The sequence below is a fragment of the Dasypus novemcinctus genome, chromosome 3 (genome assembly GCF_030445035.2).
Source record: "Dasypus novemcinctus isolate mDasNov1 chromosome 3, mDasNov1.1.hap2, whole genome shotgun sequence".
Classification (NCBI taxonomy): Eukaryota; Metazoa; Chordata; class Mammalia; order Cingulata; family Dasypodidae; genus Dasypus; species Dasypus novemcinctus.
The window spans coordinates 117,200,416-117,226,824 of NC_080675.1; the positions used below are offsets into that span (position 1 = coordinate 117,200,416).

The 26,409-nt window shown below is 43.1% G+C and overlaps 1 protein-coding gene across 8 annotated transcripts in view; it reads left to right on the forward strand.

The window, feature by feature from the left end:
* Positions 1–4,864: 4,864 nt before the first annotated feature.
* Positions 4,865–26,409, forward strand: part of SQOR (sulfide quinone oxidoreductase) — a 43,516-nt gene continuing 21,971 nt past the window's right edge. For 2 of the 8 annotated variants that reach the window (XM_004480191.5, XM_071214173.1), the window contains exons 1-2: positions 5,412–5,502; positions 26,069–26,319. In XM_004480191.5, the coding sequence (XP_004480248.1) occupies positions 26,086–26,319 (234 nt within the window). In that variant the 5' untranslated portion in view covers positions 5,412–5,502; positions 26,069–26,085. Of the gene's footprint in view, positions 4,976–5,411; positions 5,503–5,815; positions 5,835–16,445; positions 16,571–16,601; positions 16,621–25,386; positions 25,516–26,068; positions 26,320–26,409 lie in introns of those variants that run through there. The other 6 variants (XM_012520311.3, XM_071214174.1, XM_071214172.1 and 3 more) reach the window with 6 other exon arrangements.

Here is a 26,409-nt window from a genome sequence, read left to right on the forward strand (position 1 = left end):
TTGCTTATATATGTAGGAAATTAATATAAGAGGAAAGATCTTATATTTATGGAGCCTACAGTAGACATCTACTTTTTTGACTGCCTAGTAGTCTACTCCCTTCCTCATTTGGGGAGAGCACCCCATTGAAAAAGTCCTGATAGAAGCCAGAGGAGCCAAGCACACCCTCTCCCTGCCTTTGCAGGGAGACCGTTGACATAGTTTCGGTCAGTTACATATTCCCACTGAGGGCTCACATTCTTATCTCCTGTTATATTTGTACCACCTGCTCGAGAGGCAGTGGGGGTGACCTGGGGACATCTAGGCCATTCCTGCTAAAAGACGATGTTGTGCTTTCTGCTTTTTAATTCTTCTGAGCTGCCCTGATTCTGGTCCACTCTTTCTGGCCCTTGCTTCTGCATCATTTTGCTGTTTCTGTGAACCCCTGAGAGGCTTTCAATCTTCTTTTTCTCCTTAAGGCATCCAGAACTGGTGTCTTGCTTGCAAACAAGAATGCTGATTGAGATGGAGCCCATTGTAGTTTGTGAAGTACCTCCATATACATTAGTGCTTCTTGTCTCAAAGAACTTTATTTTCTGATTAATAGATGAGGAAACTAGCTACTCTGTGACCCAAGAGCAATTTCAGTTACTATTTTATATGCAGGTTGGATGTGAGAAAACCAGACCATTTGGGAGGTGTTGGGCATAAGTCATGAATTATTTTCTGTCTGTCCACCTTTCCCCCACTCCAGCTCTAGTGGTCTGGCGGGACTGTGTGTAGCTTGGCCCCTGGTACAGAGTAGTAGGAAGTCATCACTATTGATTAGATGAAGGAATGAATGGGTGTGAAGCCTCTGGGGGATTCCAGCCCAGCCCCACACCCCAGCTCCCTTACAAGTCTCCCTGCAGCTCATCAGAAGCCCTTGTCACCTCCGCCAGGCTGCTCTTTCTGCTAAGGAGGGTGTGCTCTGGCTGGGTCCTGAGATGCTTGTCTAGCTACTCCTTTCCTAAGGAAGAATTTGCTGCAGTGAAGGGAGGAGAGTGGGGCTTGCTGAGAGTGGAAAGCAGATGGTGTTGTTTAAAGCTACAGTGCTGGTAGGATCTTCCTGGGCACCTTCTCTTTCCTGTTTCTCTATTCCTGCCCATTTCTGTTGCCAGCCCTTCCTGCTCATGAGCCTGCATGCCTTCCTGGAGCACAGTATGTTTACTTTGCCTCCTCTTGGACATTCTTGAGTTGGGCCGTGTTCCTCTTAGTGCCAGCCCTTCCTATCAGCTCTACTTTCCCCCTTTAATGATGCTTCTCCTGGCTTCCCAGCTTCCCAAGTGCAATTTAACTACTCTGCAAGCCCCACATAGGTAGGAAGTGAGTCTTATTTATCAATATATGACCAGGTAGCAGATATCATGCTTGACACATGCTTGATCATTCTTGACACATAGCAGGGAATATCCATGAAAGAATAAATGCATGATTAGCCCACTTCCTCACTGTCTGATGGACAAGTTACTGCACCTGTCCTTTTACGCTGTTAGCTGCTCTCTGCAGTGGTCTCTGTTGCTGTAGGAGGAGTGAGGTTTTAGGTGAAATAATAGAATGAATACCTGCAGAAGGCCCAAGCTTATGGGATCAGTGTAGAACAAGCTTCTTAACTGAATCTTTTTCCACAGTCACCAACCTCAAACCACTCAGCAATTAGCATGTCTCCTGTGATCCCTTCCTGGCTGTATCCTTTTCATTTAAACTGGGGCTTTCTTACTGGGGTAGGGAGGATGTTGGGGTGGGGCTTTTGGGAAATATGGGAAGCAGTCTACTGGTGTTCAGAGGGCGGGAACCAGGCATGTTGACAGCTGTGTGGACAGTGCCATATACAATTAACTGTCCTGACAGCTGCATGCTTTCCAGTGTTCCCCACCTTTGGCCCCAACATTCAAGTATGTGGAAAAGCAAATTTTTTCTTGGTAAAACAAATTAGGTTCCAGGCTCAGGCAATTATAAGCACCAAGCATTTTTACATGGTTTTAATATACTGAAATAAATAGGAGTGGATCTCTTGGAAAAGCCCAGAGAAGACTGAACTTTATTTTAAGAGTTTCCTTACCAGTTGTTCACCATTTCAGAAAACCATGTCACAGAAGCAGTGTTGTGAGAGGAATTGCATTGCCAAAAAACACTGACAGCCTGCATTTTGTAGCTGTGTTGCTTGTAGTGATTTTATTAAAGATGGAATTAGTTTCACCAGATAGAAAATGTTGATTGAAGCAAACAAAAACCTTAAGAATGTTAATTATTCAAAATTTGCAAAACTAAATAAGTGCAAAAAAACTTATTTAATCAAGCTTTCAAAGTTTTTTTTGTTGTTGTTGGTAAATTTGTGTATTAAGTAACAGTAAAACAGCCACGCACATTGGGAGTTGTGGTGAGTGGCCCTCTTTCCATGGGAGAGGTGGCAGGGGCTTTTTTTTTTTTTTTTGTCAAAACTAAATATTTATTAGTTAAACCAAGGAAGGCAAATTAGCACACCAAAACCTTGAATCAGGGAAGCGGACTTGGCCCAACGGATAGGGCATCCGCCTGCCACATGGGAGGTCCACGGTTCAAACCCCGGGCCCCCTTGACCCATGTGGAGCTGGCCCATGCGCAGTGCTGATGCACGCAAGGAGTGCCCTGCCACGCAGGGGTGTCCCCCGCGTAGGGGAGCCCCATGCGCAAGGAGTGCGCCCTGTAGGGAGAGCTGCCCAGGGTGAAAGAAAGTACAGCCTGCCCAGGAATGGCGCTGCCCACTCGGAGAGCTGACACAACAAGATGATGCAACAAAAAGAAACACAGATTCCCGGTGCCGCTGGTAAGGATAGAAGAGGTCACAGAAGAACACACAGTGAATGGACACAGAGAGCAGACCACGGGGGTGGGGTGGGGGAGTGGGAAAGGGGAGAGAAAAAAAAATCTTTAAAAACAAAACAAAACAAAAAACCCTTGGATCAGAGTTAGCAGAAGCGTGGGCCTGGGGAGGAATGTGGGAAGAGAAACAGAAACTGGAATTTACAGATTATTTTGCTATTCATCAAATCCTGTCTAAATGATCTGTTAGTGGAATCAAAGGCAGAAACTTCATGTAACAAAATTGCGATTAATCAGCTTAAAATAATATCTCATTTTTTCCCTTTTACTTGCAGCAGTGACAACAGTAAATATTTTGAAAATGGTGACAGAAAATTTGTAGCAATTGCCATCAATTATAACTACTTTCAACTCACCAACTCTCGTAAGATTATAAACAAGTTACAATTAGCATTAACCCAAGAATGAATTTATACGGTGAAACAACTTACTATGGAGTTTCCCTTAGTTTTACCGCAGGGGAATTTTCTCAGTTATCCAGTTCTGGAGTTTCAAGGGTTTGTTCCCTTTCCCTGCTTCTGCCAATGTATAAGTTTGCTTTTACAAATCAATTTTATTGATACATATTAGTAAAGCAAACAATGCATCCAGTGTACAGTCAATGGTATTTGGTATAATCACAAATAAAAATATGCAAAAACCCCGCCAAAACAAAGGAAAATTTCTTCACCTCACAGTCTCTCTCTGCTTCCCCTACCAAGGTATAACTTTCAGAAAGAAGTTTCACAGATGTAGTTTTGCAAAGCCAGCATGCTGGTATACACACTGGTGGGTGATAAGGGATATACACTTACATTTTCAGAGGCAAGTTCACAATCACTTCACAATCCTCACCCCTTTGTAGCTATCATTGCATTTCTTCTTCTGCTGGCCTGCCCCCTAGCTTCTCTGAAGAAAAATTTTATTTTAAATTATTAGTCATATCTTGCTGCTTTTTTTATAGTCTTTCACATTCTTGTTCACATAGGCAGGTCGTACACTTTTTAGGCTTTGATTTCCTCATTGGTAAAATGAGCATGAAATCTGTGATTCTCAACACTGGTTCCACATTTAGAATCATCTGAAGAGAGTTTTGAGGCTGAGAAAAATATCCGAATCAAGGCATCATCAAGGCAATGATTTCCCTCTGAAGATCCTGGACTCCTCTGTCACATGGCTGTGTCTGCTAGTCTCACCCTTTTCTTCTGGTTTCAGCTTCATGCTTCTGTGGCTTTCTCTCTGCAGGAACTTTTTAAAAGAAAAATTGATGAAGGCAGAGAGGATGTGGCTCAAGTGGTTGAACACCAACTTCTCACATACAAGGTCTGGGGTTCAATCCTCAACAAAACAAAACAAAACAAAAACAAAAACAAAACAAAAACAAAAACAAAACAAACACACAAAACAACAACAAAAACCAAAAATAAACAAAAAACTGACCAAGGACAGGACTTTGTAAAGAGTAGAGCAATCCCAACAAAGTTATAATTTTTGCAACATTTAGTGATTAGCTGGTCTAGGGCAGATAGGGATATCCTATTAAAAATGAGCAAGTATACTATACTAACCAATATATATCTGCTTGCCACTTTATAAGACCCCTCCCCCCAATGTAAATTGGAAACGTCAGTCATACAAAGCATTTACTCACTTGCTTGCTCTCCTTTTTCACTCCCTGGGTGGCGGAGCTCCCTTCTACTTTCAAGATGGGATACTGCCCCATCCCTCAGTAAAGCTGTGAGAGCCTAAACTGTATGAAAAAATTTTCTTTTTATCAGTAGCAGCTATACTTTAGGAGTTATTAAAGCTTAAAATTGTAACAATACTTTTGGGGGCACCCTGTATTTATTATGAAAAGGGCACGCTGGATCTAACAGGGTTAAGAACCACATAAACTTTGCACCCATTTAGAAAGTGCAGTCACCTGAAACTCTCCAGTCAAGCACGTGGGCGGGAACACGGTGTGGAGGCCGGTGGCTGTGCGCCAGCTGGCCTTGGTCTGCGCCCTGAGGTCAGAGCAGGGCCCCAGCGTTTACGAGGGCAAGTCGCCGAGCTTCTCTGAGCCTCTGTGAAATGGGTTCAGGAAGAGCTCTCTGTGGGCAGGAGCGGGAACCAGGTGAGAAGCGCCGGGTAGGCGGCAGCACCCAACGCAAACTGCCGGCGCCTCGATCTTCGGCGCCTCGATCTTCGGCGCCCCGCTTCACCTTCGCAACCACGTTACGCAAAGCAGTTAGGACCCGGGGGCGGGGGCGCCAGGCGGCTTCCCTGCCCAGCGTGGCCGCGCGAGGCCGCCTGGCGGTGACCCAGGGCGCGCTGGGGTAGGGGCAAAGTTGCCCTCCCCGTCCGCGCCACGAGCAGCGCCCGGGCGGGCTGCACCCGCGACCCTGGCTCTGACCTCCCCGACTGCGCGCCCGCAGCCCGGGCGAAGAGCGCACTTGGTCTTGGCGCCCGGGCTGCGGCGCCGGGCGGGGTGGCGGGACCTTTCCGGTCCTTTCTTGGGGGAGCCTCGTTCTCCCCGCCTCCGGCCTCCGCCCTGGGGGGCCGGGCTTGCGGGCGACGCCCCAGCCAAGGCCTGGCAGCCCGAGCCCGGAGCGGCAGCTGTTGCTGCGCCAGCACTGTGGCCGGAGCTCCGCTCGCCCCTGGGTAAGAGGCATCCGGCGGCCCATCTGTGGACCTCCGCCAGGGAGGGGGGACGGGTGGGGACGGAGATCAGCCCTGAAGCTGGTTGTCGGGTCATACTCCGTCCCGCGCCTGGGACTCCGCAGACTCGGTGTTTCGCGCTCCATTCCGGTTCACACTTCTCTTCCCCACACCCCTGACACCTGCGGCTCTTGCTGCTCCTGTCTAGGAAAATCCGGGTCTAGGAGTTCTTGCTCCGTTCTCGGAGTGGTCGGGGTCCCGGGCGCGGAGAGGCCGGCTTGCGAGGGGCAGTTAAAAACCAAAGCATCCATCGTCTTGGTGTGTGGGCATTTCCGGTATGTTACTGTGTGGGAATTTCTGGCGGCTTCCATTTGTCGATTGAGTCACTCGGCACCGTCCCGGGGCTGGCCTGGGTGCTCAACCTCCGCAGGTCAGCGGTCTGCCCGCCTGCTCGCTGGGTGATATGTTTATCCACCGCCACTGCTCAGGAGACAGAGGGGAGCTCGAGGGCCCAGCAGTGGCTGGAACCAGAGGAGGAGAGCATTTAGGGGACCGACTGAACAGGAGTTGTTGGAAATGGAAGAAAGTGTCCTCTGGCAGAGTAGGGGACTCCTTTCCTTTGCTCACCACCTTTTTATTTTTTTTAATGATTAAAATCCCAACCTTGATGGGAGGCACGGTGAGCAGAGCCACTGAATTTGCCTGAACTGCAATAGTTGCGGTAATGGAAGGTTCTGACCATTTTTGAGCCATGCACCTCTTTGGCAGTTCCATGAATACTGAGGACCCCTTCTCCAAACAATGCTTTTAAAGGTATAAAATAAAAGGCAGAGTATTATAAAAGAGAATCAATTCCAAAATAATTGTCAAGTATTGAAATAATTTATGATATAGTAATATATATGTTTCTGAACTAATGCATTAAATAACAAGATTTAGCAGTGCGTCTAATTTTTGACGTAGTGGTGAGCATAAACAATATTTCAAGATATAGGCTACACCTACAATATGATAAGAAAATATCTGTGCTTTCTATTAGTGACAGTCATAGATACTGCTAACACTACTGTGGTTTGTTGCCTACATTCATAGTTGTAATCTTAAATTTCAGTTAGAGATGAGTGAAAATAAAAATGTAGGTTTTTTTTTTCCTTTCTTTCTGTGCAATGGGGATAATACTGCCTTCCCATGTATTTGAGGCATTCACCTCTACCCCTAACATTCAGCAGTGAAACAGGTACTGTTTATCAGTACTTGTCTTTTCCCCTCACTGACCTGCAAGTTCATAGCTGTTCCCATTTTATCCCCAATCTAAACAGTAGAATTCATCAAGGGGACAGCTGGTGGTTTGGGCAATGACTCTTTAATTGTGGGCTTTTTTACTGGCTACATAAATATATAAACACGTCTGGAGCTGGAATGCTGGAAATGTCAGCAAGGGACCCTGGGTCTGTATGGGTAGTGGGCTGCGGTTCTGCCTGAGGAAATAAACTTGAGTTTTGATAGGAAACCAGCATTCCTTTGTGGATCAGTTTCTGCCTCCATCTTGCCTGTGTCTAGGCTTGTTAATCCAATGTGTTGTAACACAGGAAATGTCTTGTAAGGGGTGGAGACAGACCCATGATGAAGCATTTGTGGCCATAGACCATGTTCCTCTTTCCTCTTTCCTTTTAACCTTTCTCTGCCCCACCTTCTCTCTGACCCTGCAGATTTGGTAAATAGGAGAAGTGAGGGATGATTGCTAAGAGCTGCCCAGATCAGGTCTGAAGCCAGCTATTTGCTTCTTCCCAGACTTAAAAGTCTATGTAATCCAGAAAATGTGGTTGTCAGTAGGAAGAAGAAAAGTGAATCCAGCCAGTCATCCCATGGTTTAATTTGTGAACTTGCTAAATTGGGGCAAGATGATTGGAAGTAAGCGTTGTAAAGAACAGAAAATTTAGAACAGGCTGGGGCTATCAATGCCTAAAATTTTGGGAAGGGCAAATACATCCTTCTTATGTTCCTAGGACTTTACACTCTCTTTCAAAGATGTCGTGCGTTGTCTCTAGGGTCCTATCTGAAGTCATTGAGGCCTTATTCATCTTCACGATTCAACTCTTAGGGGGAGAACTTGGCTCATTCTCAGCGAATGACCCAGGCTAGCTGTGTGCCCTGTACATAGTGTAGGATTTTATAAATGTGTGATGGGTGATGGGGTGATGGCATTGATGGTTTTCCTTAAGTACCATGAGGCACTTCCCTTCTAACCACAATGTATTTCCAACAGCCCAGTTATCAGGGAGCTTTCATTTTATCCAGATAGGAACTGACAGCTCCAACCCTATGTATATTAATGGAGGAAAAAAAGTGTCTTTATCCTGGCACCAGTCCCTGGCTCCTGGAAGGACAGCCTCAATAGTAGGGCCTGTGGTGATTTCACTCTGTAATACTTTCTTGTTTCCCTGGCAATTTGCTCTAAGACAGTCTGTTAAGTCTCCGTGGGAAAATGATGGGTTTTAACAACCACCTTAGAGTATAGATTGTGAGTGTTCTCCCGTGAGGTGGTGGGTACAGTAAATGTGACTTTGTGTTCCTGTGAGCATGCGAATGAAGCCATTTCATTCTCTGGCTATCTGGATTTGGCTGATAATACTGGGCCTTTGAAAGTCTAGGTGATCAAATTAAAGCTTGTTTTGAGTCATAGAGTAGGAAGGGTCTTTAAAATGAACAAGACACATCCATTTATTTTATATTCAGGGAAATGGATTCAAAGTGGCTAAGTGACTTGCCCATGGTTCTACAACCTCCACCTCCTCATTTACCAAATGGAGATAACAATACCTACCTTTCCGGTTGTTGTGGGAAATTAGGTGAAGTGAATTATCACCATGCCTGGCACATAGCAAACCTTCAACAAATGATTTTTTTTGTGTGTGTAATGCTTTTACTATGCTTGGGATAGTGCACCACGAGCTGTCCAGCAAATCACGGTTGATGATGGCCCAAGAGTGGGACTTGGGGGCAAAGAATGGGAGATAAGGTTTCCATTCTGATTATGTTACAGGCCTGGATATAAACCCTTATTCTTTGCCACAATACATCACAGCTCTGATCAACCTAAGGAGTTAGTTGAATAAGTATTTCTATTTGAGCATCTCATTTCCCTTTCCCTCTCATATATAGGATCACAAAGTCTTAGATAGAGATGGAAGGAACTTATGAAGAAAGCATGGCCTGGCATGGTTAAGGAATAGCCCCACCTGGCACTACCTGTATGTGGCCCTGGGTCTCTGATTCATGGCACACCCTCAGACAAGCCTTTACCAGGAAGAGTAACTGTTATTTAGTTGGACATAGGAAAGATATGAGCTGTTAGGGAGCCTGACATACCTGTTGCCCTGTCTGCATTTCATTCTGTCCTAACCATTAAAGGATTGAGTTTAGTGGCTTTCCAACAATGTTTAATCAACAGATGCCTAACTCTTAATTAAAGAGTCTCTTTTCATTGTGTTAATACCTCACACACTGGCTTCCAGGGAATGGTGTGCCTAACTAACTGGCCAGTCCTTGTTTTAAATGACTTTCCACCTTTCAGAATCTCCTTGCATGTGAGACTCTGAGCAAGAATCCCAATGCTTGTGAGGCTGATGAATAATTTTATTTTGATTATTTAATAGATTCGGGGAATCAGGGTCTAAATTGAGCCCTGCTGTGCGACTGGGAGCAAATTAATTTCACATCAGGCTGACCTCTCCTGTGTGTTGCGTTCTACAGTCTGTGGATGTGAATGTGCAGGCATAGGCAGATATTGAAAGGAAACTTGAAATATACTTGACTAGAAGCCAACTGTGAAAGACAGAGTTGATCAAGCTCCCATAGGCTAAAGCAAGCAGAAAAACAAGACTTTTTTTCCTTTTTGTATATGAGTCAGTCAGAACTTGAAAAAATCCAATTGACTGACTTGTTTTTTCTTTTCTGGAGCCAGAATGCCAAGTTTTCCTTCTGTAAATTTAATTATTGCTTAATTATCAGTCCCTGCTCTGTATAATGCTTTCTCTGGTTATAAAGTTAAATAGATGCTACGGAAATCTGTATGAAGTTTCTCAGCAGCAATGGGAGCCAGTTCACTTGCAAAGTCCTCATCAGTAACTCTTTCATGGAAGAGTTCAGTCTTTAGTGACTGATAGGTTCTGTTCTATGAACCATAGGAATATGGTTCATGCCTAGGGGTTTAGGGAACTAAAGAATCCCAATGTGTTCAAACCCCAAATCATCAGAAAACTATAGGATGGTTCCTTTTCCCCAGATGTTTAGTTCTGGCCCCCCAGAACACTTGCTTCACAGCTTAATATTCAAAGGAATGCTTGATGGCATGACAGCTCTGGAGGTGGAATTCTAACTCAGCCCTGTTGGGCTAGTGAAGATGGCTTCATTTTCTTCATTTGTTAACAATATAGTAATCCAGTTCCTAAACACACAGGGCGATGACAGCACTGCCCATTACTCAAGAGCAGGTGTGCCAAGAGGAAGGACTCAGGCTGTGTAACCCCTTTGTGGAATGACACCCAGTCGATGTTCAAAGACAGCGGTTTCCTTCTCCCTCACCCTGCTTTGGACTTTTACTGCACATTGAGTAATCCAACTGTTGCTTACTCCACCTCTCTTCTTTGTAACCACCAGAACAATGTCATAGTTCCTAGTCTTCCTTCTTTTTCCCCTATAGCTATTTTGTTTCAGAAATTCCTTCAGCAGGCATCTTATATCCATGATTCATGCTTTCATCTCTGTTCCCATTGCCTAGACTGGTTCTCACCGATACCTGAACTTCTGAAGTGGCTACTTGACATGCCTCCACATTCCTGGCCTTACCTATTACATAGACTGGCTTGTTTCCTTTATCACTGGCTCCCTAGTGCCTAGTGTAAACACTCAAAAATACCCCAACTGAATTGCTCCAATTCATCCTCTCATCTTCCTCCAGGAGGTCTTTCTAAGACCTCAGTTTCATTAAGAACCTCTGAGGTCTGTCATTGCCATTAGCAGGGACCATGAGCTCAAATGCACACCAGGAAGCAGGTAAATAAATGACTGACATAGGTCGGGTGCAGCTGGGGCAAACTGGAACTGAAGGCAAGGCCAAGGCAGGTAATGACTACTCAGTTCCGGCAAAGTAAGGCTCTATGGTCCCAGCCTGTTCTGATCTCAGCTGTAGGCTGGCATAAGGCTCATCTCTCAGGGCTTCTCAGCTGCTCTGTTCTCTTTAGCTGCAAATTGTCAGGTTCATCTCTCTCCCCAGGGCCTCTCTGCCTTGTCTATGGAGCTGTCACTCTTCCTCTGTGTTCTCTGTCTATCATGTATCTATTTCTGTGTCTTTGATTAAGTACGTCCATTTATATAACCCACCAAGGGGTGGGGACTCAATTCTGCATTGCCTTAATGACGTGGTCAAATCAAAGCCCTAATCTTGATTTAATAAAGTAAAAGTGAAACCTCTGAATTTAATACAATCAAAGGGGTATTATGCCCAGAGGAACAGACCAGTTTACAACCATAATCAAATATCTCTTTTTGGAATTCATAAGTAATACCAAATTGTTGCAGCTACTAATTCAATATTTATTAAACATTGTGAACCAAACAAAACACAACCCTGGTCTGCATTTGGCCAGCAGGTTTCTGGTTTGTGAGCCCTAGATGGGGTTACGATTGTCTAGGATTAAGATTTCAAACTTTAGTAATACATGCCTGTCCAATCTTATTGCTCCTTCCAACTGATTCTGCTTCCACAAGCTCAATCTCCACTGCCTAAAACTAGCCCAAACAGCCCTTGCCTTGACCTTCCTATTTCGGCCCACAGTATTCATTTCTTTTAGCTGCCTGGATTTCAGCTTTAACTTATTTTTCTCCCAGGGACCCTTCCCACCACTCACCCAATCATTCTCCTTTCCAGTCCCTCTTTGCCTTTCTAATGCCAGCACCTAATTCAGACCCTGATCCCTTGCACCTGGACCACTGCATTAGCTTCCTAACTAACTTCCTGAATTGGTTTTTGTCTCTCCTCCAATTTAACTTGCTCCTTGACACCATCTTCTCAAAGCTGTCTCTCTTTGTCCTATCACTTTCCAAAACTTTGTTTTTCTATAAAATGTCTCAATTTCCTAGCATGGCCCTTTACAATCTGGCGACGACATTCCTTTCTTGCCTTAGCCCTACGTCCCCACCTTGTCTAGTCACCACCAGCCTGGTTGGTCTCCATTGCCCACACACACTCTGGGCCTTCCCACCTTATCAGTCAGGCTCCCTGGAAACAGTTGGCACACTCAAATAGTGCTATTCAGGAGGGCTGAATGAAATTACTATTTACACAGGTGTGGGCAGGGTTAAGGAAACCAACAAGGGTAGTGGAGCACCATGGGGCCTGAAGAAGCAAGCTGAGGGAGTGTTACTGGAACACTGAGGAAGAGCTGTAGTTGAGGAGATCACTCAGCCAAGGAGCTAAGGAATGGATGGGGGAACCAATATCCTGACTTGACTCTCTTCCCACTTCTAATCCCCTACTGTTGCCTCTCATTGCCTGAACCCAATTGGAAGCCAGAGGGCAAGGGAGGCCAGCTGATGCAGTCCTTACAGGTGTGCACTCGGGGCTCAGAGCCTGGGCAGAGAAGGGCAGAGAGTGGGTCTGGAGTGCAGCCACCTCCTCGGGGAATCATTTACTTATACTCTTCCCTCCACTCCGTGTGCCCCACCCCCTTAGTATTTCCACTTATCAAAATACTGCCAATCTTTTACCTCTTGCTCAGTGATTATTCCTTCTTTCATCAAAACACCTAAGGTGCTTGGTTCATACTGATTCCATGGCATGTGACTTCTGCCACTGAAGCTACATGTAGTTAGATGTGTGTATATCTTCTTTATCTTTCTACTTTGGGTTGTAATGTTCTGAAAATTTAGCTGATATATGTTTGTAATAAGTTCAGTATAGGTGTAACCTGGATTTGCACATGTACCTTGCAGAAAACCCAACCCTTGAAAGCCATAAACCTGATGGCACTTCACTCTTTATCAAGGTTAAATGGATAACAGAGATGTGAAAACTTTCCTTAGTGATGATATCTCCAGTTTCAATAGAACAGGTGGCAGAGTGTGACAGAGGAAAGGGAGGCAAGGTGCTTTATTCTTTCAGAGTAATTATTGCATTAAAAAATCATACTGTAGCTTTGTTATTTAATTGTAAAAATTTGTCCCAACCACCCACATAATTATAAGAGTCTACAGTAATATGTAATTAAATTGCTTTTTAAATGCCACCCAACAGTTTGGTAGATATATAAGGAGAAAGAGCAGAGCAAAAATGTGTTAAACATGCAAAGTCTTCCATCTGACTGGACTGTTGGCACATGCATTTTATTTTACTTTATATTTTTTTAGAGATTTTTCAATTTTATTTTATTTCTCTCTCCTTCCCCCCACCCAGTTGTCTGCTCTTTGTGTCCATTTGCTGCGTGTTCTTCTTTGTCCGCTTCTGTTGTTGTCAGCAGCATGGGAATCTGTGTTTCTTTTTGTTGTGTCATCTTGTGTCAGCTCCCCCTGTGTGAGGCACCATTCCTGGTCAGGCTGCACTTTCTTTCGTGCTGGGCGGCTCTTCTCATGGGGTGCACTCCTTGCACGTGGAGCTCCCCTATGTGGGGACACCCCTGCGTGGCAGGGTACTCCTTGCGTGCATCAGCGCTGTGCATGGGTCAGCTCCACACGGGTCAAGGAGGCCCACGGTTTGAACCATGGACCTCCCATGTGGTAGACGGATGCCCTAACCACTGGGCCAAGTCCGCTTCCCGGCACATGCATTTTAAAGTAGTATTCAAAATATCTCTAGGAAAGAGAAGCAGCCAGTTGCCTTTGTGGTTTCCCAAAGTGTCTAGTCCAGTGCTTTGAATATTATTGCATATGTTGTTTGGAAGTACTTCAGATGAAGATGGGGTAATGTTAAGGAACTATAGCATTTTTGGGGCAATAGTTGGCATTTTCTTGGCACTCAAAGCATTGCTAATCTGTTGACAGTAAAAACTCTTTCCAGAGATTTCACCAGATGTGGCCTGCCCTTTTACAGTTTAAGTCAGAGGGCAAGTGATTTAATCCTAGGAGCGTCCACAGTATAACAGGGAAAGTGGTGATGTTTGTTTTGCTTCTGTTCCTCACTCCTGTGTGGCCTTGAGGCTATAACCAGTCTCCCTCAGCCTCACTTTCTCCGTTTGTAAAATAGGGATGAGAAAGACTTTGAGCACTGTGCATGGTGCCTGCGCATAGGGTGTGGGGCAGTGATGAGCACGGTTTCATGATCTCATTTCTGATTGTCCAAATCCGGCTTGTCACACAGGAGGAGGCTTGGCAAAGCTTGAGGCTGGCGTGAGGGATGGCCTGGTTAAGCGGGTACCTGCAGGCTGGGCAAGCAGAGTGCCCTAGTGGAGGGCTGTAGGCCCTGGAGGTGGATTTACCAGAGGCAACGGGAGTTTAAGCTTCATGGTTTCTCTCTTGCACAGGCCCTGGTGGGTGTAAGGATAAAGTTATGGAATATTCCAGGAAGGAAGAGGAAGCCAGGTTGTAATCAGGAAGCATTCCTGTGTGTTTCTGGTAAACTGCCCAAATGAGATCTCAGAAGAAAGGGTCTGAATCTCTAAGGCTCCAGGTGTTTATGGTGATACATTTTCTTATTCTAAATATTAACTTTTGTATTCATAATTTTGTTTTCTTTTTCTTAAAATGTCCATCAGATTTATAGGCTTCGGTGGCCCTAAAACCTGAATCTGCCCCTGTCTAAAGTCCTGCCCCTCTGGGAGGTGGCATGTGAGGCCACTTGGCCTTCCTAGGCCTGAGCAGACAGGCCATCCTGAGAGCCAGAGCTGGAGAAGACTGGGGGCTCTCCACCCCTGAATCAGTAGCTCCTGCTACTGCCCCTATTGCTGCTGCAAAGCGCGTTCAGAAAAAATACTTTGCCGAGAAAACTCATTTAAGCTCTGGCCTTGCTGCTAACTCTGTGTGACCCTTGGATGATCACTTCATCTCTCTGAGCCTCATTTCCCCTTCTGTCAAGTGGTAATATTTCAAGTGTGGCCTCAGGTGTGGGCCCTGTGAATTGTAAAATACCTATGCTTATGGGAGGGATGTATGATTATAATTTACATCCGTTTTGCCATTTCTGGAAATATGTCCACACCTTAACATTTAAGTGAGTAAAGAAGAAAGCCAATGTCCACCTTGATACATGCTGGGTCTTTTTTTTTCCCTCCATATTTCACTCGCTCATTCATTTAACTTTTTATTGTATAAAATTTCAAACATATACAAAAAAGAACATATAAGGAACACCCCTCCCCCCTATAATACTGTTCAGTAGGCTTCAATTACTATCAACTCATGGCCAGTATACCTTCATGTATACCTGCACCCACTTCCACTTTCTATAATATTTTATTTAATTTATATTCCTCCCTTCTCCCCAAGATGGCTCCCTTGTCTGTCTGCTTGTTGTCTGCTCCTCTTCTTTAGGAGGCACCAGAAACTGAATCCACGACCTCCCATGTGGGAGGTGAGCACCCAATTGCTTGAGCCACATCTGCTCTCAACTTTCTGTAATTTTGATGCAAATTCCAAATTATTTCAACTGTGAAAACTTCAGTATGTATCTCTAAAGCAGGGGTTCTTAACACGGAGTCAATGAACTTGAATTGAAATAAAAAAAAAAAACTATTCTTGTGGGGACGTGTTGGTGTGGGTGTGATATATTTATTAAGTAATAGACAGTATAGTGTGGATTTAGTAAGGGGTCTGTGGTTTTCACCTGACTGACAAAGAGGTCTATGGAACAAAAAAGGTTAAGAATCCCTGCTCTAAAAGATAAGGACTCTTGAAAAATTATATCAATACTATTATTGCACATTTCTGTCCCCAAACTCTTCCTTTTAATTTATTTAGTAAGTTAAAATTTAATACCACATACCCCTTCTTTCTCTACTCCATGGGAATCAATAAAGCTACTTTAATTTTGAAGGAAAATCAAATTCACCTGGGAGGCATTTTTGCCTGAATAGGCTCTTCAATCTTACCACAGTGAGAACTCAAGCAAGGAGTCAGACAGTTTGAATTACACTGCTGCGTAATTAGTGAAATGACTTTAGGCGGGCTCTCTAACCCTACTTGAAGCCTCAATTTCCTCATCTGCGCACTGGGGATACCAACACCTCCTTTATAGGGTTGTTTTGAGGAGTCTCTGAGACAGCATAATTAGCAACTATTAAACACTTAATAAATGTTAGCTATTATTATTATGGTAGTGTCTTCCTATTTTTTCTGGTCATATCCTGTCTTCTGGAAATCATTTGACTAAGAACTGTCAATGACTAATGATAGATAGCCTTAGGGCTGATTTAATTAATAGTCCTATAAAGGCCAAGCTGGAGGCTCTAGTGGAAGAGGAAGTGTTTCCCCGGGCCCCAAAACGTCCCTGCCAATATCCTTGGTGTAAGCCTGACCTGTGCTGTATAGGCAAAGCTCATTCCTGCCTCAGAGACTGGAGCCCACTGGGACCCAGACCATCAGGACATAGTGCAGAGTAAACTTGGCCCAGGAAGCCTGTGGCTGAGAGGGCCGGTGGAGGAATGGGGTGGTAGCTGAGAGTGGGAGGGTATTAGTTGTCTGTTTTCCAGTTTGGTTTGGAAGTGTTCTACAAAGCTGATCTGTTAAAGTCTGGCCCTGTATCTCAAAGCAAGGAGGGCCCAGCTTGTTGTAGGCTTGAGATAAAACAAATATGACTCATACAAAGGTCTGCTGTTTCCTTAAGAGCAAAGTAGCTGAAGTGTTGACTACAAGCCTTGGTGGCTTGGTTTTAATTAAGAACGCTCTGAATAATCCTGTTTATGATCAAACAGAGGCCAGCTTTGTTTGAACTCAGCCAGGTGTCATAGCTGCTCACATGACCTGAGGTTAGGGAGCTTTGACACACGCGATCTGCACTGCTGGTTTGGGAACGGCCGGCTGAGGAACTGTGTGGAGTCACAAAGAGCTGTCTAGACCTGGCCTGGAGCCCATGGCCAGCGATGTAAGTAGGAGATGGCCTGGCAGCTGTCTTATCATTCAGATAATCAACAGGTATTTTACTTCTCCAGTTAGACTGTAAATATATCAAAACATTAATTTTGATCCTTGAAGGAGGTACTCATTTGATTTTGGATTGAGAGATTTTTTATCCAACTTAAAAGCAAGACATTATTTAATTATAAAATGTATTACGTGTGCCACCTGTTAAATGGAAGTTAAACTTGTCTTTTTAATTTATTTTTAAAAAATGGATGTGTATGTGTACTTTACCTTGTAATCATATAGTGATAAAGTGGCTCCAGTCTTTTGTATCATTGGTAGTTATTTCTTAACCTAAGGTAGCTTTTCAGGCAACCTTCTGGGGAGAGTAAGAGGTCATATGACTTATGCTTCTTAGTTATTTTGTTGACAGGGTTTTCTGTTGCTTTCCTGCAATAGGCAATAGAATCAAATTGACCTTGTTTTGGCCTTCTGGTTGCTCAAATTGCATTATTTGTGCTTCCTTCAATTGTCTCTTTTATTTTTGCTGTTGCTATTCACTTAGTTTAGGCCAATGTCAGGAATACCTCTTGGTTCCAAAGTGGGATATTAAAAATTATGATTATGCATTATTGCCCTGGGTGGTTTCTAGTCTATGACATTGCGTCATGCCCCACTTTTTACACAATGTTAGATTATGGTTCTGGTTTTTCTGATCTGGAAGTTTAGATAATGTTGTACTGTTAGAATGAGATTTTCAAGACTGGGAAGGAGCCAGCTATTTTGAAACTTGGGACATTTCCTCTCACACATTCTTTTGTGTTTTGAAGTTGTTCATAGTTTAAAAGTGAAGTTTGACTGCAAAGACCAGGGCGTTCTGCTGATGACTGGTATTAGGGACGTTGATAAACCTGGCTCAAAGGACTTTGTGTTTATGAATACTGAATCCAGGAACAGGCTATGGCTAAGAGCTGAAATGAAGCAGAGACAGCCTTCTTGGCTGAGTGAGGGAAATATTTGTGTAAATGCTTCCTCTTTCAAGAGAAGCAGCGTGGGGTGTTAGGCTGGAAGGACACTAGGTCAAGTAATCTCTATGGGGTGGCTGGAAACCAGAAACTTAGCCAGGCCCCTCCTAGATGATTTTTAAAAATTCTTTACATAGGTCTAAGATGTGGTTATCAGGATTGTGAAAAAATGGTTTCCCTTCCTGGGAAGTGAGGATTCTGTGATTCTGTGATTTGACTGTGATTCTGTCATTTTGCAGACGTCTAGAAAAAAAGGCCAGAGGCAATTATGTACTTACCATAAAATATCTTCTTTTTCCTGTATGAAACAACATCCTACAACCTACCTCCACTCCTCAATCTCTAAAGAAAGAAAGAAAGAAAACCTGAATAATTTTTAAAAATGTAAACTGTAGGATTCATGAAAGAAGCCTTGGGAAAAGCTGAGAAACACAAAGAAGAGGGGAAAAAATTTATAGTCCTTTCAAAACCATTGCTAATATTTGATATATTTCCTTTCAGTTTAATACAATATATATTTTAAATTCTTTCCACAGGGATAGAAAAACTTTAGGAAAACCATGTACCAATTCAACAAAAACAACTTGGTTATGAAATAATGGCAAAAAAAAAATCGAGAAATGTTTTTCATACTTCCCAGAAAAGGGAAAACATGTTTTCATGGTACTGACACCCATATCTTATCCCTGTGGAAAGAATTTAAAATATATTGTAGGGTTTAAAATAGAGGCTCTGTTACCCGACTCAGCTAACATCGAGTTGAAGAAGGTCAACCACCACACCATGGAGCCTAGAGTGTCTACAACTGAAAGCAGGAGGAGTGCATCCAGTATCCATGTGGAATCTAAGCCCCCACTTGACATAGATGTGCAATGGACACAACCAATCCAATGTCCACAGAGACAATGTGGAATGGGTGTGGGAAGGGTAGCCATGGTGGCAGCTGGGTTTGGGGAATGGGAGGAAGAGATGAGATGTGGAGGCGTTTTCGGGACGAGGAGATGTCCTGGGTGGTGCTTCACGGACAATTATGGGACATTGTAGATCCCCCCAGGGCGCACTGGATGGAACATGGGAGAGTGTGGGCTATGATGTGGACCATTGACTAGGGGTGCAGTGATGCTCAGAGATGTACTTACCAGGTGCAATGGATGTGTCACAATGATGGGAGAGAGTGTTGCTGTGGGGGGAGTGGGGGGTGGGGGCAGGGGGGTTGAATGGGACCTCATATTTTTTGAATGTAACTTTAAAAAAATAAATAAATAATAAAAAAATAAAAAAAAATAAAGTAAAAATAAATTGGGGTATCAAAAATTAAAAAAATAAAATAAAATAAAATAAAATAGAGGCTCTGGCACCAAAGTGCCTGGGTTCAAATCACAGTGCACCAATTGTGGGCTCTATGGCCTTGAGAAAGTCACTTAACTGCTCCCTGCCTCAATTTTATCATCTGTACAATGGCAATAACAATGGTAGCATTTATGTAAAGTGCTTAATACATGCTAGTTATTATCATAAAATAATATTTTATGATTATAAAATTTTTGTGTCTATTTGGTAGAAACTTTTGTGAAATACAAAAAGAAATCAAAATCACTCATTTTTCTGCAACTCAGAGGAAAAAAATCACTCCATATTAACATTTCCTTTTAATATACGTATTTTTTTCAATAATTTAGTCAAAATCATATTGTATTTTCAATCAGTATCCTGATCATAAATAAGCATTTTATATGTTCTTAATAAGCATAATTTTAAAAAGATGATGTAAATCAAATTGTATAACTATTTTTTACCCAACTTTACCCAGTGTTTTGACATTTTGGCTCCTCTTCACCCTATTCATTAAATTGAAATAGTATAGACAAACCTTGGTTAAAAACAATCAGGGACCTGAGCCTCCCTGCCTCCCCTGGCTGGTGTGGAGCCTAGAGCTGTTTTTATGTTCCCAGGATGGAAACAGGTTGAACCTATAAACCAGTTACTCTATGGTTGACCATATTATGAATAAGTGAGTGAGAAACATATTTTTAATAGTTTTTTTTTGTTGTTGTTGTTTGTTTTTTGAGGTGGTACTGGGGAATGAACCCAGGACCTTGTACATGGAATGCAGGTGCTCAACCACGGAGCTTTATCTTCTCCCCAGTGAGAATTGTTTTTTTTCATTTGTTTAGGAGGTACTAGAGAACGAACCCAGGATCTTATATGTAGGAAGCAGGCTCTTAACCACTCGAGTGACATCTGCTGCCCTGTAATAGGTTTTTTTTTCCTTCTTCAATATTGCAGGTTATTTCCTTAGATTAAATTCCCAGAAATGGAAATGCAGGGCAAAGGATAAAAAATATTTTAAAAATAAAATTTTATTGAAGTGTATCATTCATACGTGAACATACATAAATAATAAGTATATAGTAAAAATTGTGAATTTGCAAAACAAACATGCATATCATCATACAGGGCTCCCATATATCACCCTACCACCAACATCTCATATTGTTGTGAAACTTTTCAAAACTGTGAAAAAGCATTGTCAAAATATTACTACTAACTATAGCCCATATCTTATATTTGGTGTATTTTTTCCCTTGTGCACCCAATTATTAACACCCTGTATTAATATACATTGGTTATAGTTCATGAGAGAACGTTTGTCATATTTGTCTTATTAACCACAGTCCATCATCTATCACTGGATTCCCTGTGTTATACAGCCCCTTGTTTTGTACAGTCCATTCAAGATATACACCCAGTGGCTTTTATGTTCATCAGAGTTGTGCTGTCACCATCTCAATCAATTTTTAGAACATTTTCATTACTAGAAAAGAAGTCCCTTATAGATGTCTCTTAGAATTGATATATCTTCTTTGCCATTACTGCACAAAAATTACATTACTGTTAACTATCTTCCATATGTTACATTAGTTGTAATTTTCCTGTGTATCACCATATTCTTAACACTTCATAAAAGAATAACATTCTTATATTTATGCATAATATTAACCATAATCTTTATCCACCACTGAAATCACTGTTGTACATAACCTAGATTCTTCTCTCATTTCCTTTCAATTGACATTTATGTCCAGATTACCCTTTCAGCCACAATCTCATTCATAAATCAGCAGTGCTAGTTATACTCACTATAATGTGTTACCATCAACTCTATTCATTTCCACACTTTTACAATAAACTGTATTAAAAATTCTATGTACATTGAGCATCAGCTCCCAATTCAACTCACATTCTATTTCCTAGTAATCTATACTCTAGAGTTTACCTCTGTGAGTTTACTCTTTGTATTTAGTTCATATTAGTGAGACTATACAATATTTGTCCTTTTGTGTCTGGCCTATTTCACTCAACATAATATCCTAAAGTTTCATCCATGTTGTCATTTGCATCCTATTGTGGGAAACTGGCTTACCTGTTCCTTATTGTAAATGTCTCACCTCTTCTATTGTAGATGTTGCAGTTGTTCGATGTTGCAGTTGTTCCCTATTATTGTAGATGATGTTGAGGTTCTAATAGCAAACAGCTGCTCAGCAGTTTTCAATAAATATGAGGTGGAAACTAGGATTGAGGCTCTCTCAGTTCCAGAAGCTGTGAGTCCCCTGGACCCATCTTTATCTCCTCTCTTGTGTCTCTCTCTCTCTTTTATTTCATGAAGTTCTGTATCACCTTCCTTCGAGCCAACCTATTGTGAGCTGATTGCAGCAGCATCCCAATTTCATTTCTTTTTACAGCTGACTAGTATTCCATTGTATGTATATACCACATTTTGTTTAGCCCTTCATTAGTTGATGGATACTTGGGCTGCTTCCATATTTTAGCAGTTGTGAATAATGCCACTATGAACATTAGTATGGAAATGCCAGTTCATGTCCTAGAAATAGGGTTGCTGGATCAAACAGTAGTTCTATATTCAGCTTCTTGAGATATTGCCAAAATGTCTTTCACAGAAGCTGCACCATTCTACAATCCCACCAGCAGTGTAGAAGGGTTCCTGTTTCTCCACATACTCTCTAGCACTCGTAGTTTTCTGGGTTTTATTTTTTTGATGATGGCCATTCTATGAAGTGTGAACTGGTATCTCATTATAGTTTTGACCTGCATTTCCCTAGTAGATGTTGAACATCTTTTCATGTGTCTTTGGCCATTTGTATATCCTCTTCAGAAAAATGTCTGTTCAGTTCTTTTGCCTATTTTTAGTTGGGTGCTTGTCATTTTATCATTAAGTTGTATGATCTCTTTATATAACATGGAGATCAATCCCTTATTAGATACATGGTTTCTGAAGATTTTTCCCATTGAGTTGGCTGCCTTTTCACCTTCTTGAAAAAATCATTTGAAATACAAAAGTGTTTAATTTTTAAGCAGTCCCATTTATGTACTTTTCTTTTGTTGCTAGTGCTTTGGGTGTAAGGTCCAAGAAACCACCACCAGCCACAAGATCTTTTTTTTTTTTTTAAAGAATTTTATTTATTTCTCTCCCCTCCCCCCCCCCACCTGTTTGTTTGTTCTCTGTGTCTATTTGTTGCATCTTCTTTGTTTGCTATCAGCGGCATGGGAATCTGTGTTTCTCTTTGTTGTGTCATCTTGTTGTGTCAGCTCTCCATGTGTGCGGCACCATTCCTGGGCGGGCTGCACTTTCTTTCGCACTGGGCGACTCTCCTTAAGGGGCACACTCCTTGTGCATGGGGCTCCCCTACGCGGGGGACACCCCTGTGTGGCAGGGCACTCCTTGTGCACATCAGCACTGCGCATGGGCCAGCTCCACACGGGTCAAGGAGGCCCGAGGTTTGAACCGGGGACCTCCCATGTGGTAGACGGACATCCTAACCACTGGGCCAAAGGCCGCCGCCCAGCCACAAGATCTTGAAGATGTTTCCCTACATTTTCTTCTAGGAATTTTATGGTTCTAGTTTTTATATTTATATCCTTGCTCCACTTTGAATTAATTTTTGTATAAGGTATGAGATGAAGGTCCTCTTTCTTACTTTTAGAAATGGATATAGAGTTTTCCAAGTACCGTTTGTTGAATAGGCTGTTCTGACACAGCTGAGTGGGTTTGACAGCCTTGTCAAAAATCATTTGACTAGGGAAACGGCTGTGGCTCAATCAGTTGGGCTCCCGTCTACCATACGGGCCTCCTTGTGAAGGCAGGTTTGCCTGCACACTACAGAGACCCGCCTGGCCCGCAAGCGCCACAGAGAGCTGACTCAGCAAGATGACGCAACAAAAAGGCAGACAAGCAAAAATGCAGAAGAGTGCACAGTGAACGGACACAGATAGCAGACAGCAAACAAGCCATGGGGGAGCAGGGGGGAGAGGGGGAATAAATAAAAATAAATACAGAGACAGAAGAACGCACAGCAAATGGACACAGAGAGCAGAGATCACACACACACACACACACACACACAAGCCAGGGGCAGGGGATAAAAAAAAATCACTTGACTGTAGAGGTGAAGGTCTATTTCTGAACTCTCAATTCAATTCCTTTTGTCAATCTGCCTATCTTTATACCAGTCCCATGCTGTTTTTGATACTTCTTTAGGATCCCCCAATAATTTCCTCTCCGTAAATCCTAAATAGGGCATATATCTAGGTACTAGACTGTACATCCAGTTACTCAGGTTATTTACTCATTCACTTAAATCCAGAAGACATTAGTTGAATATTGCTATGTGTCTAGCGCTCTTTCAAATGTTGCAGCTGTAGCAGTGAACATGTCAGATAATGACCCCGCTCTCATGGAGCTGGTACACGGAGTTCTGTGTGTTGATTACTCTTCTCCCCAACTACCAGATCCCTTGTCCTTCCTTCTCTGAACCCTGGAGGCTGGCCTCTATGGCCTGCATCACCTGGGCTCCCTTGCCCTCTGATTTCTGGAAGGAACCAGAAGACCAAATGGCAGAAGGAGGGAAGGGTCAGGGTGTTTGTCCCCCAGCTCCCTCCCTGCCTCCCCTGCCTCAGTAGTTGTGTTCCTCAGCCCGAGGCCATAGTTCCTATGGAAGGACCCCTCTTCCAGGTCTCCAGGCCTACCCAGGATCTAGTAACACTGTTCTCTCCCCTTGCCTCTTCAGGCTGAGGGCTGAGATGGTTTCTCCATTTTGCTAATACCTGGACAATTCACCATCCGTCTTTGGCTTCCTGTACCCTGCCCTAACCTCCATGGCCCTTCAGTAAATTCTCTGCAGCTCAGTCACTCTGGTTGTATCATCTGTTACCTGCCAGGATCGTGACTGATACCTTCTCATTTCAAACTCTGAGCTTCACTAGAACCTTTATATGGAGGAACTTCCTAATTTAGGTTTGAAAATTGCAGTCAGCATCAACATTTTAGACTTTCAAAATGTACTGCCCACTCATTTACCAACTTTACAACAGCTCTAAAACCCAGCATTCAAAGATTTAGCAGTGAACATCATTATTGATTATGCATAACGATAATAAAAGGCTCTCATTTCATGTGTAGTTGAAAGAGGCAGCTTAGAGTATCGTGAGAAGAATTGTAGGACTGCATCTGGGCTCCGCAGGAAAGAGTTCTGTGATCACCTAGCAATGTCTGCTGTAAGCACAGCATGGGGAATGGCAGCCAAGGAAACATGCATATTCCACTTCAGGCTGTGGTTGGTATCACTGCTGCATCACTATATGCCACTAGTGTCTTCCAGAAATACCTTTTAAAAACATAAATTAATATATGAAGACCCACAAGGAGTAAATCCTGCACTTTGTGCAACTCCATATTCATGAGTCTGATATTTTATTTTCAAGTCACCTAGAGGATCAAGGAATGGAGCTAAACTGAGGCCTATGCCTTGAACACAGAACTCAGACTGAACTGAAGCTACGAGTGCTTCATATATTCATAAAATCAGTGTGAACTATTGCAGTGATTTTTAAAGTTTCTTTAGCAGAAGAATTTATCATTTAAATTAAATCTCATGCAGAACCCTAAACAGATAAAAGCAGAGTTGCTGTGATTGAGGAGAGAAAAAGAAGGTTCAAGGATGAGAAATGTTATTTTTTAAAAGGATCTAACTAATTTTAAACTCGCTGCCTCAATATGTAGACTTGTTCCTACCAGTTCTGTGTCCCTTTTCAGATATGAAATAATGGAGAATTTATCAGAGGTGCCAAAACTTTACTATGAGTTAATTTTAATTAAAATTAGCACCCCTGGCTCCTCCTTTCCACTCTCCATCATTTCTCTTCCCTCCAGGGTCCACCCTTCTTCCTTTTGTAGCCCTTTCTCCCCTCTCAGCATTCTGTAATCCCCTATGTAACCTTCCTTTTCTCCAGTCAGGGGCGAAAATAATATAATTAAATCATTCGTGTTAAGTTGGTGACCTTAGCAGCTAAAAATGTTATTCTCCAGCTGGGTATTTGCATTCTAATAAAGGGTTCCTGGAGCAGCCTTTACCCCAAAGGCCTGAACACAGTGGTGGGATTCGAGGCTCTGTAATGCTGGAGAGAGAGAGCCTAGGTCCTTTGAGTTAGACCAAGTAGATGAGAGATGTAAGACCTGTTCTATGGACAGGATGAAACTAAGAATTGGCCTTTGAGAAATTCAATTTCTTCACTGCCAAAGTGCTAAGTGCTCAAAGTAAAACTGTGTTTTCCTAAAGGTAAAGTGCATCTTGGAGGAACTATAAAGGAAAGATTATTTACAGAATTGGATGTAATAAAAGACTGGTCAGTAGCATATGCAGATTTGATGCATAAAACAGAACTTCATGATACCAGGAAGGGCTCCTTTTATGACTTTTTTATCATCTGGTTGAAATTGCTTAGGGTGTGGAAGGCCTTGGCTTGCAAATCTATAGCTGGTGAAATTTCACAACCGTGGTCTTGTGGAATTAGGAGCCCTCGGAGTGGGGGCAAGGCCCTGCTTGCATTGGTCTGGAATCTGAACTGCAGAAGTGGGTCCTGAAAGGTGGGTGTTATTGCTGATCTGTTTCTGTTCATCAAGGTCTAAGGTGCTCCTTCTAGCAAGGAACTGCATAAGTCTCTAGCTGTGGACTCATATATCGATTTTCTTAAAAAGATTATTCTTATTTTTATTTTGTTCTGCTTATTTTTTAATATATCAGTTTTAAAGAACTACAAAACCAAAGAAAGAGATGAGAGGAAAAATAAGTAACAGCTGGATATGGCCAGATGATGCACTGGATATTTTTGTTAGACAACAATGGGTGCAGACAAATTATTAGGAAGAACTTAAAGGGTGCGGGAAACCTGGTTCAAACAAAGTCCTAGGTAGCCTGAAAGCAGGAGGGGAGCAATCAAAGCTTAGCGAGGTGTTTCTTTTGTTGTTGTTGTTGTTGCTATCAGTCAAATTCTATCAGGAGACCGGGAACCACAGCCAGAGGAGAAAGTGGTGTTGAGGCAGATGGTGGGCACCAGCTCGTGGCCTGCCCTGAAGGAAGATTGCTCTGGTCCCGTAGCCATCTCTGCCTTCACACTCATAGCGGTCTGTTCCCTTCTAGCCTGATCCAGCCTAACTATGAGCCTGCTGGGCTCCGTGGTGTCCAGCCCCAGCACCCGGCTCTTCGCCTGCTTCCTCAGGCTGGGTGCTCAGCAGGCTGGCCTGCTTCAGCTGCACACGGGGGCTAGCCACGCTGCCAAGAGCCACTATGAGGTGCTGGTGCTGGGTGGAGGCAGCGGTGGCATCTGCATGGCTGCCCGCATGAAGAGGAGAGTGGGTGCAGAGAATGTGGCCATTGTCGAGCCCAGCGAGGTAAGTCTCTCCCTTCTGAGTGCAATATGTGTGCACGTGTGTGCGTGTGCTAAGGTGGGGTGTGGGGCTGCCCTTAGGCTCTGGGGCTTC